Here is an 11949-nt window from a genome sequence, read left to right as displayed (position 1 = left end):
TGCAATAAGCGTTTGGTCAGCAAGGGTTTATCATAGAACTCTGCTGACGTGTTCGAACAGCAGTAATCATAATATTTACAGACGGCACCTAATACTACTTACGTGATTTGAATTCGAAACTTTTTTTATTGCATATGCTTTCTCTCATTTCTTTATTTTTGCCTTCGAAAAAGATGTCACTCCTTGCCTCACTGCCTGAGTTTCAGCGGTGTCCGTCAGAGTGATGTCTGTGAGTACCGAGTGTAACTGGTTCAGTGGACACCTTAATCGCTCTATGAGGCCGCGTCCAGCTACAAATCTAAGCTGCCGCCAATCTTAGCCATATTTATGCAGTCAGCCTCAGAGTTCATTGTTCCGCAGAGGACTATGAAAAGCTCTGTATTCGTCTCAAGAACCCAACCTCCGCTCTTCCCCATTGCGCCTGCTATACATCTTCATATCCCGCGTCAGCTATGCCTTCAATCGAAAAAGTCACATAGCAATCCACAGACAACGCTTTGGCGCAAATTGCGCACCATCTCCCATCTCCCCTACTTTTCACCATCACTCTCATTCGCATGGCTAGCAAGCTAGAGCGCATCCCAATCCTCTCCCACTACTCCTATGCAGACTACATTGCCTTATGGACCACCATGGGGGATGTTGGGACCATGGAAGAAACCCTTCAAGCAGGTGCCGACGCGGTAGTGGAGTGCGCAGCCTCTATAGGCCTCGCATGCTCCTCTGCTAAGTCTGAACTCTTGATACTCCACCCGACCCCGAAACGCAACAGAAAGGAAAACACCTCCATACACGTCAAGGTCAATGGTCGTCCAGAGGCAGAGGTTGAAAAGATACGCATTCTTGGCATGTTCTCACAAAACAATGGACGCAACATGTAGACCATTTCGACACTAACAATCGCTACATATCAAACCATCCGACTGATTATAAGAAAAGCCAACAAGCACCCAGGCGTGCGTGAAGATGACCTGAGGCGGTTAGTGCAGGCATTCGTGATTAGTCGGATGGTTAACTCCCTTCCCTACCTCTACCTGACAAGGGCGGAGGAGGAGAAGGTAGATGCACTAATAAGGCAGGCGTACAAGTGAGCCACGAGCTCCCACCACCCATCTCCTACGTATGGGAATACACAATGCACTACAAGACCTAACTGAAGCTCATCGCATGGCTCCGATTGACAGACCCTCCTCCACAAATGGTTGTAGACACATTCTCGCCTCTCTAAAGATTCAGCCAGCAGGTTCACCCCCCAACAACGCCCACGTCATCAAACAGACATTAGGGACAGAGTGATAGTTCACCCTCTGCCCAAAAACATACACACAGTTCACATCCAGGCCGGATGCGAAGCTCGTGCCAAGGCTTTACACAAAGCTCATGCAAACGACAAAGACGCGGTCTACGTGGACGTGGCAGAGTACACCCACAATTCGGCCTCCGTCATCACTGTAGCATCAAGTGACCTCAAACAAATAGCCTCGTGCTCGATTAAGGCAACAACCTCACTTGAAGCCGAAGAAGCAGCCATAGCGTTTCCTCCTCCGCTGCCACACTCAATCTGAGTGACTCTAAAACAGCAATCACGAATTTTGCACGGCGACAGATTCATTCTACCACCTGAAAATTTCTCAATTCTCGCTCCACAGAACACCAACCAGTTCAAATTGTGTGGGTGCCAGCCCACGCAGGACACCCCGGTAACGAAGTGGCCCACTCTCTTGCTGGAGCGTACGTCAACCGAGCAGGGCACACCGTAGACCGGTGTAGCGCTAGGGACCGGCTCGTGACCTATTATGAAATAACCCTACATTACAGGGAGCAAATACTCGTCTATCCTCCATCACACATCTGCCTCTCGAAAGAGCAACAAAAATCCTGGAGACGGCTCCAGGCTCGCACATTCCCTTCACCGGCTCTAAGCCCTTATCCACCAAGCCAATGCAGACCCGAATGCTCTCTTTGTGGGGCTCCGAGAGCACACTTTGACCACATTTTATACCTCTGTCGAGAATTCCAACCACCATCTCGCTGGAACCTCCCGGACAAAGGGGGTTGGGAGATCGCGGTCTCCAGCTCCAAACCAGCCTCACAAAGGCGGCTGGTAGAGTGGGCTGGAGAGGTCGCCGCACGTCATCGACTGTTGGCCGCCACCCGGGATCAAGAGCCAGACCAACCTAGGCTTTACTCATCTATAAGGCTCATCAATAAAGTTTTCACCTGCCTACCTGCCTCTCACCTCCTTTCATATTTTCTCATTATGAACGCCTTTTCCTCAATTAGTCCTGTGCACTCCGTCGCTAACCTCTTAATTCTGCTCTGCATATTTTTCCTCGGCTGACCCTTGCCGCGAGGCCCAGAACATGGTAAACCTGGGTGGACTAGGACATTCTGCTGCGCTCCGTTGACCCGGTCGTGGAAACCATCGCTATACCGACCAGGATGCCAGTATTGTGGTCTGAAGGAGCATAAACACTTTACTGCTGTGTGGTTGTGCAGAGACCCAGGAGCCTGAGAGCCCGGATGTCTGGGGTATTCTATATTACCAGAGCTCTTCACAACAGCACCCCTCATATCCTGAGCGCTTTGGGATGTTAAACCCGGATAAATCAAACAAACCTTCGTTCTAATAAAGTTTTTCTAACGCTGTCTCTCAATGATAATGAATTTTTTATGATGACGAACACTCCGTTTACCACCTGCATTGTGAAAGCACGAAAGGTAGAAGTAACACACCCACTGACTAAAATAGAAGAGCCCTACAGAAAGCGCTGTAACACGGTTAAATCGCCCCTATTGCTCCTGTTGTTGCGACTGAAAGAAGAATGAAAAGGACAGTGCACGAGCCTGCCCACTGGCTCAAGCTGAGCCACAGTCGCTTCCACGTTTACCTTGGATTACCTGAGCTAATCCACGTTCATTTTTTTCCTTCCAAACACACACCGGAGTTTCAAGAAGAACGAATGACACGTAGCGGACTACTGTGGTTTCGCGGTCGCACTAGTTCCGCAGCCTCCGCTTCGTTGGCTGTTATATATCGTTCCCTTCACCAAAATAACTTTTTATTGCCTAGTACTTTTAGCCACAATCGCAGATTTTGCCGATGCAGTCAGAACTCTGGGCCGGGCGGTTTAAATGAAAGCTCAAAATTGGTTTTTGAGGAAAGGAATTGACGCAGTAACTGATTACTTACCTTGGAGGACACGAAAACAACGCCGTAAGGGAATGAATAAAAGAGAGAGAGAAAGAAGAAAGGAAGATAGATGTGCCTTAGTGGAGGTCTCTGGGATAATTCCGACCAAATAGGGATATTTACCATGCACTGATATCAGCACAGGGGCGAACAAGGCAACCTCGTGCCACACGTGTCATACGCCGACTAAAAGCTTCATAACTGAAGTGTCATTCGCCGTTAGCGGCTCGCTTCAGGCGCCCGGCGACAAAGTAAACAAGCTATGCGCCTTTCCTCCACTCAGAACTGAGATAAATTTTACGCTACAGCGTATACAACTCGTTCCGAGCAAAAACCATCAGTGTTGTCGGCACCACGTGTCGAAAATATTCTGGGGATGCCTAAAAATCGTATCGTGATGACCGTTTGCCGCATAGTGTTTCGAATGGTGTCATACGATTCAGTGTTTCGTGCAGAATAAATTTATTAGTCAGGTTAGAGCCTAGCTTGCGAAAGGGACTCGAACCTGCACCGTGTAATCGGGGACTGAGTAAAAAAATGCATGGTGGTAATTAGTGGTCTGAGGAAGGGAAGGCGCATATCTGCCTACCAGGGTCAGTTGACAACTCAATCGTGCTTTGAGGTATGTGGGGCGGTGAGAGAGATGTGCGCTGCCTGCCTTGTCGCTGACAATGTTGCGGCAGAAACGCCGCAGTGGAGTGATAGGCCGCCTGTGTTCGTAGGGCTCATTGACGTTGGTGTTGACAACGTTGTAGGCTTAGAATAGAAAGCATAACCATCTACTATCGCATCATACGCTTAAGGCGAAGATTAAGTGTCCTCTACAATTTTCATTTCATTTTTTGACAAGACGCGGATTAGGTGCTGGCAAAGAAGCGTGACAGTTATTGTGAGTTTCCTTCAGATAAAAGCATATTTTTTTCATAAAGCGGAGTATGTGTCCAGGCTGGCACGCGCTGCAGTGGCTAAGTGGTGAGGATGCTCGGCTACTGAGCCAGAGTTCCCTTGTTCGAATATCAGCCGCGGGGGCCGCGTTTCAATAGAGACGAAATGCAAAGCCGCCCGATTGCTGTGCGATGTCAGTGCAGGTTAAAGATTTACAGGTGGTCGAAATTATTCCAGAACCCTCCACTACGGCCCCTCATTCTCTCTATCTTATCGAAAAGCCGAACAGTGCGGTTCGAGTGTCGACCGGGATGTGAGAAAATTCATTCGCAATGTCCATTCCACAAAAGCCTTTTTTTATAAGCTCCCCCCCCCCCAGCTGGCGATGCCCGCGGAACGCAGTGCCGAATAGCGGGTCTGTGTGGATGGAGGTGGCCGCGTTTCGATTGAGGCCATCCATCGATCCATCTGTCTATCCGTCCATCCGTCTGTACGTCAGCCCTCCCGATCGCCGTCTGTCAATCATTCATTCAATCAATCAATCATGTATTATAATAATATTTAATCAATTAGCAATAAATATTTTTAATCCAATAGCTTTTGACACCGCGCTCCCCATGCCTGCGCGTGTGGGCCTGTCGTCTGCTCGGCTCGACGTTTTACGTATCTGCTTTTCACGGCGTTTTTGGGGGGTGGAGGGGAGCTTTTAAATACGCATGTTTGTGGTCCGCACAATGCACAAGACCAATTGATCATCGGGTAAATAATGCGAGGAAGACTCTCTACATTACGCCCCGTTCTACGTACAGATGCGCCAAGAACATATAGACCACGCTTCCGCGTTCAGCTTGTTCAGTCACTTTGTACAACAGAAATGTATATGCTTGCAGCCTTTATGTGGACACATAAAAAATCAATTTCTATTTATTAAGTAATTCATCAGAGGAATTTGGCCGCCGAAGCGTGGTCAATATTCTGTCCGCGACCGTACGCCGTGTTGCATATCGTGAAGGAAGCCATATCAGCGCGCTATTTTCTTTTCTGTTCCAAAGTTCCCCAAGCGTTTTGAAACGTGGTCGAGCTGTCCTACAGGCAGACAAAGTACTAAACGAGAAATCAGCTCTCTGTAAGCTTCACTTTGACATATATTGTACGGCACTTCAGGGACCTGTGAACAGCGGCGCAACAGTCAGTATTCTACGTGATAGACCCGCGCTTACCAGCGACGCGGTGCCAGGAGTTTACGGAAATGTTTCGGCGTACCACTAGAAGATAAAGCATCCTAGAAAAGGTAGTGTAAATTAAACACAGATATGCGGCCGCCCCCTGAAACTGGAGCGTTTCGAAGTAAGTGCCTCTTCACGTGATGATCTTACAGACCATAAAAAATGAAGAAGCTGCTGTTTAAGACCACTTTGTCTCTTCTGTCTGAACTTTCTGTTGTTTCTTATGTTCAAAGGTCGAAATTCAAAGCGGCTATGGGTCCAGAAAGCAAATCGCTGCGTATGATTACATCACAGCCTTCACTGTGTGTCCGTTGAAGTATCTCTGGCTTGAACAAATTGCCCTCAATACGGCGAGAACACGGGGATTTCTTTGACGGTTTTAGTACAAGCGACCCAAATAAGAAGGATCGATCGATCGAGTTTAACCAATGAAAGAGAAATTTCGAAGACCTTTGAAAGGTAGGTTCTCTTCTCTCATACAAAGGAGTTTGGGAAAAATGGAGGCATCTAAGGAATCTACAAGCGTCCTGAGAAAAACTGCGCCATGAAATGTTTCAGTGCGTCCTGTACTAGAAAAGCACACGCAACAGCACGTCCAAAGCGTAGTTACCTCAGCAAGCTACTAATTAATCCGGCGTCTTGCGAAAAGAGAGCTGCGGAAACCAGAGATGTAACACTTCCTGCAAGCTCAAGCTATAGTATATGAATGGCACAACGGAAGCGTTGCTGGTGACGCTCTAGGTTAAGTCCACGTTTAAAAGTTTGAAATACCGAGAATGTTTACTGCATTCGAATCAGTACGAAGGCACGGAGTTGTGCTACGTAGAAGGCGACGATGAGCGGGCATTACATCCGGCCATTGTGCTTTCAGATTGCCCTTCTGTCCTGACTGCGCTCTTTGGCTCGAGGGGCCACCCTGCTGATCCGTTCCCTAGGATTTTTCATTCCACCACATATTAAAGAAGTGCCTTTTCAATGGCATCCAGTCATTGCGGCATTTACGTTAATGTGATGCCTATTTTTTAGAAAATTCTGCATTTGCGAGCATGTGGTGCCATAAATACAAACACTGTGCATTTGGCAGTTTCCTGCAACTGCATTCCTAGAGTCATCAGCCTCTTTTTGCTACAGCGGATTTTCAGCACTTGGCATTCCCAAGGAGTGTTCGCTTATGCCGGTCAAGGCAATGCGGGTGCCCATTACCCCCTTCCGGTCCAGAATACCAGAATTATTCTTTATTTCTGCCTATCAGGATTCTCACGCCGTAACAACTGTGCATCACGTGGTGAAATTGAATAACTTGATCAACTTCTCTCCTGTCTACGGTTTGCTACCCTACGAAGTGTGATCTGGAGATTCCCCTCTCCCGATTAGGAATTCCTCATTCTATTCCTGTTATTCTCTCATGTGGGACAAGCGCCAGAGGTTAGGTTTAAAAACCAGTGTGCAATTACGTTCATAGCTACATAATTAAGTCAGACAGATTGCTTTGTTAGATACAATTTATTAAGTTTTTTCCTCTACTGCAAACTTTCTCCCATGTCAGACTTAAATGCGTCAATGCGTTGCTAATGTTTAAATGTGCAAAATACGATCGCCGATCCCCCACTGTCGGTGTGTGCCATTCCACGAGAGGCCGACAACAAAAGTGTCGGAACAATCTCCCTACGCCAGCTGCGGGCTCGATAGAGACGATTTTGATCGCTTCAGAGCAACCCGATTAGTGTCACGTAGGAGGCGACGATGATCGGGAAGTGGCGCGGGACAGAGCGCTCGCACTAGGCCAGTTGCGAAAAATCTCAGGGTTGGCCAATGAACAATTTTGCTAAAAAATGGCGCCCATCGCATTAGTGGTTGTGCCCGAAAAATAAATATCAACTCATCAGTGCTTGAGGTCGCAATCAGGGTCCTACCGTTGAAGCATCTAGAGCAGATGAGAGCTTGTTCTGCTGCTTCAAAAAGCTGGGCCATCGCTTGCGAATAACGACATTCCTTCCAAACGATTGTGTTGCGTTAACATTGGGGCAACAAGTTCTCACTCCCATTTATTACTTATTGGCGCTGAAACACACACCAGGAGCTTTATTTAATAAATACAACTCTTTAGCACGCGCGGCTTAGCCTGAATCTGCCACGCGGCCAGCCTGGCTCAGCGCCTGGCGCGCTCACTTCACACTACAGAGAACAGCGCCACCTACGAGTGGCATGAAACAGAGAAGCTCCCCTCGCGTTCCGTACGTGTCACCTATCCCTTCTTAGGCATCATAATATTTAACTCACGTAGACGTCCTAATCCCGAGCTCATCTGGTCGTTGACTACATCTCCCTAAAAGACAGGTAACATTCCCACTGCTCACCTTTCAAGTTTTTGCACGCAAGCAGACATTTTCCTGTCCGCTTGTGTCCGGATGACTTTCCACTGCTTACCACCTCATGCCTCAACGTCAAAAATCGATAGATGAAAAGCCATGCCAAACCAACGGAGGCATCTTCACGCAAAGAAGCCCACTTTTTTATTTGCACACGCACCTTTTGCTTAATTTCCCAAGCTTCGAAGGGTCTCGGACGCACTTTCGTGTCTGGCCATTGCTGGCCTAGAAGCTGGTCGCTGAGCGCTGACGCTTCAGCTGTCGGAGGTGTTCCAGGCGGCAGTGGTCGTCCCTCTTGCTCTTGAGCGCGAAGAGCTTCCTACAAAAGCCGCACTGGAAATTACCGCGGTTGTGGTGGAGGCGCTTGTGGGCATGGGCAGAAGTGGCGCTGGCGAACTCAGCGCCGCACTTGAAGCACCGCCGTTCGCCAATGTGGGTTCCCAAGTGCAGGCCCATGATGAGCTCGTTCCTGCACAAGCGGTAGCAGATAGGACATGGCACTTTGATGGGCCGGGGCTCGCCGTCAAAATCATGCTGGTATATCTGGTGGGCGATTAGACGGCTCGGAAGGTGGAATCTTCTGTCGCAGATCCCGCACCAGTGTATGGTGTCCTCTCCTGCGGGCCTGATGTTCAGCAGGCGACGCCTCTGGTCCGACATGTGACGCTGCTGCAGAGAAAAGAAAGCGGGATGGTCGCTCAAGGCACCTTTACGAATCGCACTCTCGCTGTCAATTAAGTTCGCTTACCGCAATTGTTCTGGAGAGTATTTTTGTCACATGTATTGGTTGAAGTGCATGAATATCACAAATTCAATGTCGCAAACACACGTACGGTATTTATCAACTGACTGGACCACTTTAAACTATATTAAAAAATATGTACGAACATATGCCTGGAAATTTGTAATGGTCATTGTCAGTGGTGTCTCCATTAGTTGTTTATTGGCTCACCGGTGCGGGTTTCCCTGTCTACGTTGGACATATACTAGGCAGGGTAATATTTACTGCCACAGTTTTTTTTCACGCTGACTAGCGTGATGATCTCATATGCAGTGTGCCGCGCATGGAGAGTCTGATTGATATCTCAGTACTTCCAGTAAATAGAACCCTGTACAGTGTATGCGTTCACATAGACGAGAAACCGTTACCTGTGAGCCAAACAACCAATGGACACACCATGGACACTTACTATTACAACTTTTCAACCAGTTAATATGGTTCCCTTTTAAAATCAACTACCAGGCTCCAGAAAGTTCATGAGTACCGGACACCCTCTGAAGTTATTGTCTCTACGAAATTATCTCCTAAAGTAAGCGATGATCATAGCCTTCATAAAAATTGTGCGAACAAAATCCTCCCGTCGCTGGAGCTGTTACAGGCCTTCCTCGGCCCTCGTGGCGAAGAAAGCCTTTGATGAGCTGCCTCTTTCAAAGTCTTAGATTGGTCCTGGCATAGCTTGGTCTGAGACGTGAACGTGACTTTTCTGATCTCTGTCTGGGTGCACGCCTAAGGTGAGATATCGTAATAACACGTCTGGTATCCTACACAAAACTAACTACCTTGGTATTTTGCAGAAACCGCGGTCGTTCAACAAAAGCGAGCTCTGGCAAAACCCAGTATCACCTTGTGAATGTTGCTTTTAACCAGCATAAAACAATGGTCATTGCAATCCTCTCAAAATTACTTCCGGCATTACGGTCGCTTTTTCTCTCTGAGTAAGAGAACGAGCCGAAGCTCGCACATATTTTCAACAAGAGTATACCTGAACTAAATATTGTGGAATAGAATCCCCAGGCAGAACAGCAACTGAAATATTTTACTTATTTAATACAGACAGTAATTATAAACCTCAATACAAATACAGGCCTACGTGAGCCTACGGAATGTAAGCATAGTTTACCAAAAGTTTCAAGGTTAATCCTTTATAGAAAAACTTCGATCTGCATTTTAGCCTTGAACACAGTGAGAGTTGAGCCGCTAAATTACAAGGGAGTGATATGAGCAGCCATGAATAGTATTGAAATAAATGGTTATATATGGGGTACTCATGGGCAGTGACGGGAGCATGTGCGTCGGATATATGCAGTTTTTTTCGCTTCGTCCTTATTTGCAAGTGTTGTTCACACATCATGAGGACCCTCTAAATAGAGAAAACTTAAATGATCTGGCAGAAATGTAAAGCATGCACATTGCTAGATTGTACATTGAGTTCATCTGCCCTTTCTTAACAGTGAAAGGGTCTCCCTTATGTTAACACAGCTAAAATCTTTGATTCGGGTGGAATGCTTGCACACAGCTATCGCTCACAAAATAGCAGGGGAGACTGATTCGGTATTTTTGCCGTCTGCGGTTAAACGCCCACTCTGTGACCAACAGAGACCACCACAGCCACTGAGGACGCCGATGGTTGTCGCAATAAAGACGGGGCTTACCTCTTCTGGTGGTACATCGGAATCGTAGCTTTCATTGGCGGCCTTTCGCTTGGCTTCCATCTCGGCCAGCGAGGGGAACCTGATGGTAAGCAGCCGCGCGATGGTCTCCCGGTCCATGGCACCGGTCTCCTTGCGAGGCAGTGTAAGTCAGAGGAACAGACGAGGCAGAGCTGCAACCGCCCAGACCCAGAGGTAAGCGGAGCCGGCGCAGCGGTTGGACGGCGCGGAGCAACACGTCAACGATGCGACATAACTCGTGAGCCAAGCTAAGAAGAAAGAAGCGCCACGAAAGCGAAGAGGAAGAGACCGTGCTAAAATAAATTTGCAGAAAATGTTGTCGGTATTCGCGTTTGCTAGCTGAAAAGCGCCGTAAATTCCTAATGCGTCTTGAAATCGAAGGATTCGCTGGAGATCAGTTTAAAACTCGGGGGTCTTCATATTTTAGGGTAGCAGTGCGACATGTCAATTGCTGCTTTTGCTGCATCGGTAGCTCTGAAACCCATCGACGCGTGGGAACCAACCTGCCGACTAGTTTGTACACCACCGACGCTTGTAGTAAACCTCACGAATTATCGCTCATACCAATCGCACACTCTCTGTGAATAAATATTCGTGAACATTCCACAAACGCCAAGCTTAATAATAATATTAATTGGTTTTTTGGGGGAAAATGATCTACGCTGAAGAAAACAAAGATTACAGCTGCTGCTGCGCCACTAGGCGATCCGTCTTTACACTTCAGTCAGCCGTGAAAAAGAACTCCTTCAATCTTGTAGAATGAAGACTGAAATAAGCCTATAATAAGAGGAAATTCGCAGGGAAGAGCCTAGCGCATAAATAGTGCCATAAGAAAAAGATAAATTACAAATTCGTTGCAGCATCTTTTAAAAGAATGATATCTAAGGCTAATTAGGAATACAATGCAAATCTGAACACCTATTTTTCTAAACCAGTCAACCAGAAGTCTCTCTATAGATACATGAAACGTACTAACGTGCTTCCCTTTTCTCATATCGTTCAGTCCACAGTGTTGCCCCCTCGAGGAGAAAAAGACCAACAGTAGTCTATAGCTCAAGGCCTGGCTGGCCGTTTTCATGTTCGCACTGCCATTCCTTCAACCCTGTTTCATTTGGGTGCAGACTTCACTAGGGTCTCTTTACCTCACTTTGCGTTTCTAGTAAATTGTCGTCAATATGCTGCCGCTGGTATTGACAGAGTAACATTTGGCATGCATGAAATACTAATGCAACACTGGCCCGGACCTCTTGCAGATTGTCAGATGGTCTTTTGAAAAAGCCCGGATTCCAAGAAAATGAAAAACAGCGAAAATACCGTTTCGTATTACCGTTTTCAAACTCATATTACCGTTTTCAAGTGGTAGGTTCACTACAAGAAGTAACAGGCTGATATCTCTGTCTACTTCCCATGACCTTCAAGGCTCTGCCAAGGTTAAGCCTTCAGTTTATAATTTTGGAGAACCAGTGAATCGTCAATGGTCAGACAAAAGGTCCAGTCATTGCAAAGGTCCAAGGTCGAGGTCAAAGTGAAATGTCAAGGTCATTTCGGTGTCAAGTAAATGGCACCACTGTCGCCAAGGTCGCGTCAAGGTCAAGTCAAGGACAGCCAAAATCTGCTCACGTGAACGACTCTTGGCTTGCCGAGGAACCTAAGCGGGGCGTTTACGCGGGGCGTAACATACGGGCTAGTCGACAGCATGGTCGGCTCCCTGCAAGAAATCGAATATTACATGGACTCGAAGGTGTCAATAGTTTCGCTCAGTTGCCCGCTGAAGGTGGTTTTACCTTAAAAGACCAAAGACTCGACCAAAGCATAGCATAACAAG

At 47.3% G+C, this 11949-nt stretch overlaps 1 protein-coding gene across 1 annotated transcript; it reads right to left on the bottom strand.

Annotated features, from left to right (window-relative positions):
- Positions 1-7813: 7813 nt before the first annotated feature.
- LOC144103844 (uncharacterized) lies at positions 7814-10364 on the bottom strand. The gene is made up of 2 exons (XM_077636549.1): positions 10107-10364; positions 7814-8342 (listed from the first exon to the last, which is right to left on the bottom strand). Exons 1-2 carry the CDS (start codon positions 10221-10223, stop codon positions 7899-7901), a joined length of 561 nt encoding a protein of 186 aa, XP_077492675.1. The 5' UTR covers positions 10224-10364; the 3' UTR covers positions 7814-7898.
- Between the last annotated feature and the right edge of the window lie 1585 nt (positions 10365-11949).

Source organism: Amblyomma americanum, chromosome 1 (assembly GCF_052857255.1).
Source record: "Amblyomma americanum isolate KBUSLIRL-KWMA chromosome 1, ASM5285725v1, whole genome shotgun sequence".
In the NCBI taxonomy this organism is placed as follows: domain Eukaryota; kingdom Metazoa; phylum Arthropoda; class Arachnida; order Ixodida; family Ixodidae; genus Amblyomma; species Amblyomma americanum.
Note: the sequence above shows the minus strand (reverse complement) of the source record. Positions and strands in the feature narration are given on the sequence as shown.

Excerpts from the sequence above, each read along its gene's own strand:
- LOC144103844 (XM_077636549.1), bottom strand. The coding sequence starts at position 10,223 with ATGGACCGGGAGACCATCGCGCGGCTGCTTACCATCAGGTTCCCCTCG. Across the intron at positions 8,343-10,106 it reads CCGATGTACCACCAGAAGAG|CAGCGTCACATGTCGGACCA; the intron begins GTAAGCCCCGTC and ends TTTTCTCTGCAG.